The sequence below is a fragment of the Cariama cristata genome, unplaced genomic scaffold, assembly GCF_000690535.1.
Source record: "Cariama cristata isolate BGI_N322 unplaced genomic scaffold, ASM69053v1 scaffold36698, whole genome shotgun sequence".
In the NCBI taxonomy this organism is placed as follows: Eukaryota; Metazoa; Chordata; class Aves; order Cariamiformes; family Cariamidae; genus Cariama; species Cariama cristata.
In genome coordinates, this window is record NW_009631248.1 from 1,763 (window position 1) to 3,826 (window position 2,064).

Genomic DNA, 2,064 nt, shown 5'->3' on the forward strand with positions numbered 1-2,064 from the left:
TCCTTGCATCATCCCCCTTCTCGCACTGTCCCCTTCTCTTTGCGCCATCCCCTTCCTTTTGCACTGTCCCCTTCTTAATTGTCCTCCCTCTCCTTGCATCATCCCCCTTCTCTTTGCATCGTCCCCCTTCTCTTTGCACTGTCTCCCTTCTCTTTGCACTGTCCCCGTCTTAATTGCCCCCTCTCTCCTTGCACTGTCCCTTTCTCCTCGCATCAGGTCTCACACCTGCTCAAATAAACCCTCCACCTGGATCCCTCCTTCCTCCAGCCCCAAGCCCGGAGCAGACAGGGACAAAACACAGTTAGCAGGAGCTGGTGCTCCCCAGGCGAGCACCCAGCTGTCCCCATCGCTGCTCATATCTAGGAGATCCAGAGCCGTTGGTACTCGCTTGCTTGGCATCCTTGCAAGCAGTTCCCCATGGAGCCCACCCTTGGCTCAGCCCCAGGCCAGTGTCCAGCCCAAACCCGTGGGATTTGAAACCTCTCCATCTCCCTAAGCAGGGCCAGGCAATTAAAATTAAAACCTGGCTAATCCTTCCCCAGCTGAGACATCACTCCAGGTGCCCAGCTTGCAAAACCACCACCAGCTCTGCTCTCCAGGGGTGTTTTTCCCTACTTTCCTGGCTCCAAAAGCCCCGGAGAGCAGGATGGGGTGAAGCACTGGGTGGGGATGCTGAGCTGTGGGCAGAGCAGGGTGTTATGGTGAAGATGCTGCTGGTGGGAAGGAAGATGGAGAAGAATGGACCGTGAGATGGAGGTCCTCTACAAAGACCTGGGCTTTGTGAAGGTCCTGAGCTGTTTTAGAGCACAAGGAGGTATCCGAGCACCCAGCACCTTTGGGATGAGCCTGGCTGTGGGGCTGATTGTGAGTGGGGTGTGCAGGTGGTCCCCACTCTCCCGGTCCTCCGGGGCTTGCTCCCACGAACACAAGGCCCCACAGAACACTTGCTGCCACTGCAAGTGTTCCTCCTCCTCCTCCTCCTGCAAAGACGAGCCCAAGCATTGCATAAATAATTTATTTTCGCACTGCAAAAATAATTGGTGCCCTGTATATATTAAGATACACTCATGGCCAGCTATGATACATTCATATAATACACACGGAAAAGGGGCCCGGGGGGGACGATTCAGCAGCTCTTTGCCACAGTCTGTGCAGGGGCTGTCCCTGAGCCCGGGGAGGAGGCCGTGTCCTCCTGGCCATCCTCTGACTCCGCTGGGAAGTCCTTGTCCTCCTCGCCGTGATGGCTCTGCGAGTCCGGGCTCCTCTGCGGGGTGGCCAAACCCATTTTGGCCAGTTTGGCTTGTTGTTGTTCCAGGCTTTGTTTCCTCCACTTGATCCTCCGGTTTTGGAACCAGACTTTCACCTTCGGAAGAGGTAAAGCTTGGCTTTCAAACCTGGTTTCTCCATGGACCATGGTCTGCTAAACCCCCGTGGCTCAGGCAATGTCCAGACTCTCCCCAAACCCTTGGGTGCCCACAGCCTCCCACCTCCCCTGGCTGGCCAGGACAGAGGTCCCCTGCCACGCTCTGTCCCTAGCAAGATGGAAAACTGTCCCCGGCAAGCCAGGAGCTGAGCCTACATTGGTAAGCTGGGACCTGCCAGTGGTGGAAAAGGTCCAGCCTTAAGAGGGACACAAGTTTAACCCCTCCACGTGGCCCTAGGACAGCCACTTTGCGACTCAGTTTCCCCATCTGTGATCCTCCACCCTTTTAATGGAAACTATCTGCAATTACCACCCCACAGGGCTCCTGCCCCAGGTTGAGGGACGTGGCCCAGGTCCCACCCGTTGGCACACGGGTTTTGGAGCTTCTCTGGACCCACTGGTGGGGGCAGGTGGAGATGGAGCACGGTGGGGCTTTACCTGCTCTTCAGTGAGGTGCAGGGAGGAGGCGAGCAGGCACCTCTCTGTGCCCACCATGTACTGCTGCCGGGCAAACTCCTTCTCTAGCCGGGCCAGCTGGTCGCTGGTGAAGATGGTCCGGACCCGCTTGGCTTTGCCAGTCTTGGTTTTGAAGATGGGGAAGCAGCACTTGGAGATCAGGAAGCCTGGAAGTGAGGGAAAGC

The 2,064-nt window shown here is 56.9% G+C and overlaps 1 protein-coding gene across 1 annotated transcript; it reads right to left on the minus strand.

Moving 5' to 3' along the window:
* Positions 1-1,208: 1,208 nt before the first annotated feature.
* On the minus strand, positions 1,209-2,046 carry LOC104166068 (homeobox protein notochord-like; the record flags this gene model as incomplete). Its single annotated transcript, XM_009705877.1, is given in 3 exon segments — positions 1,209-1,277; positions 1,280-1,363; positions 1,862-2,046. Coding segments are annotated over 3 exon segments (338 nt in total), but the record flags the coding sequence as incomplete, so codon positions are not given.
* Positions 2,047-2,064: the final 18 nt, after the last annotated feature.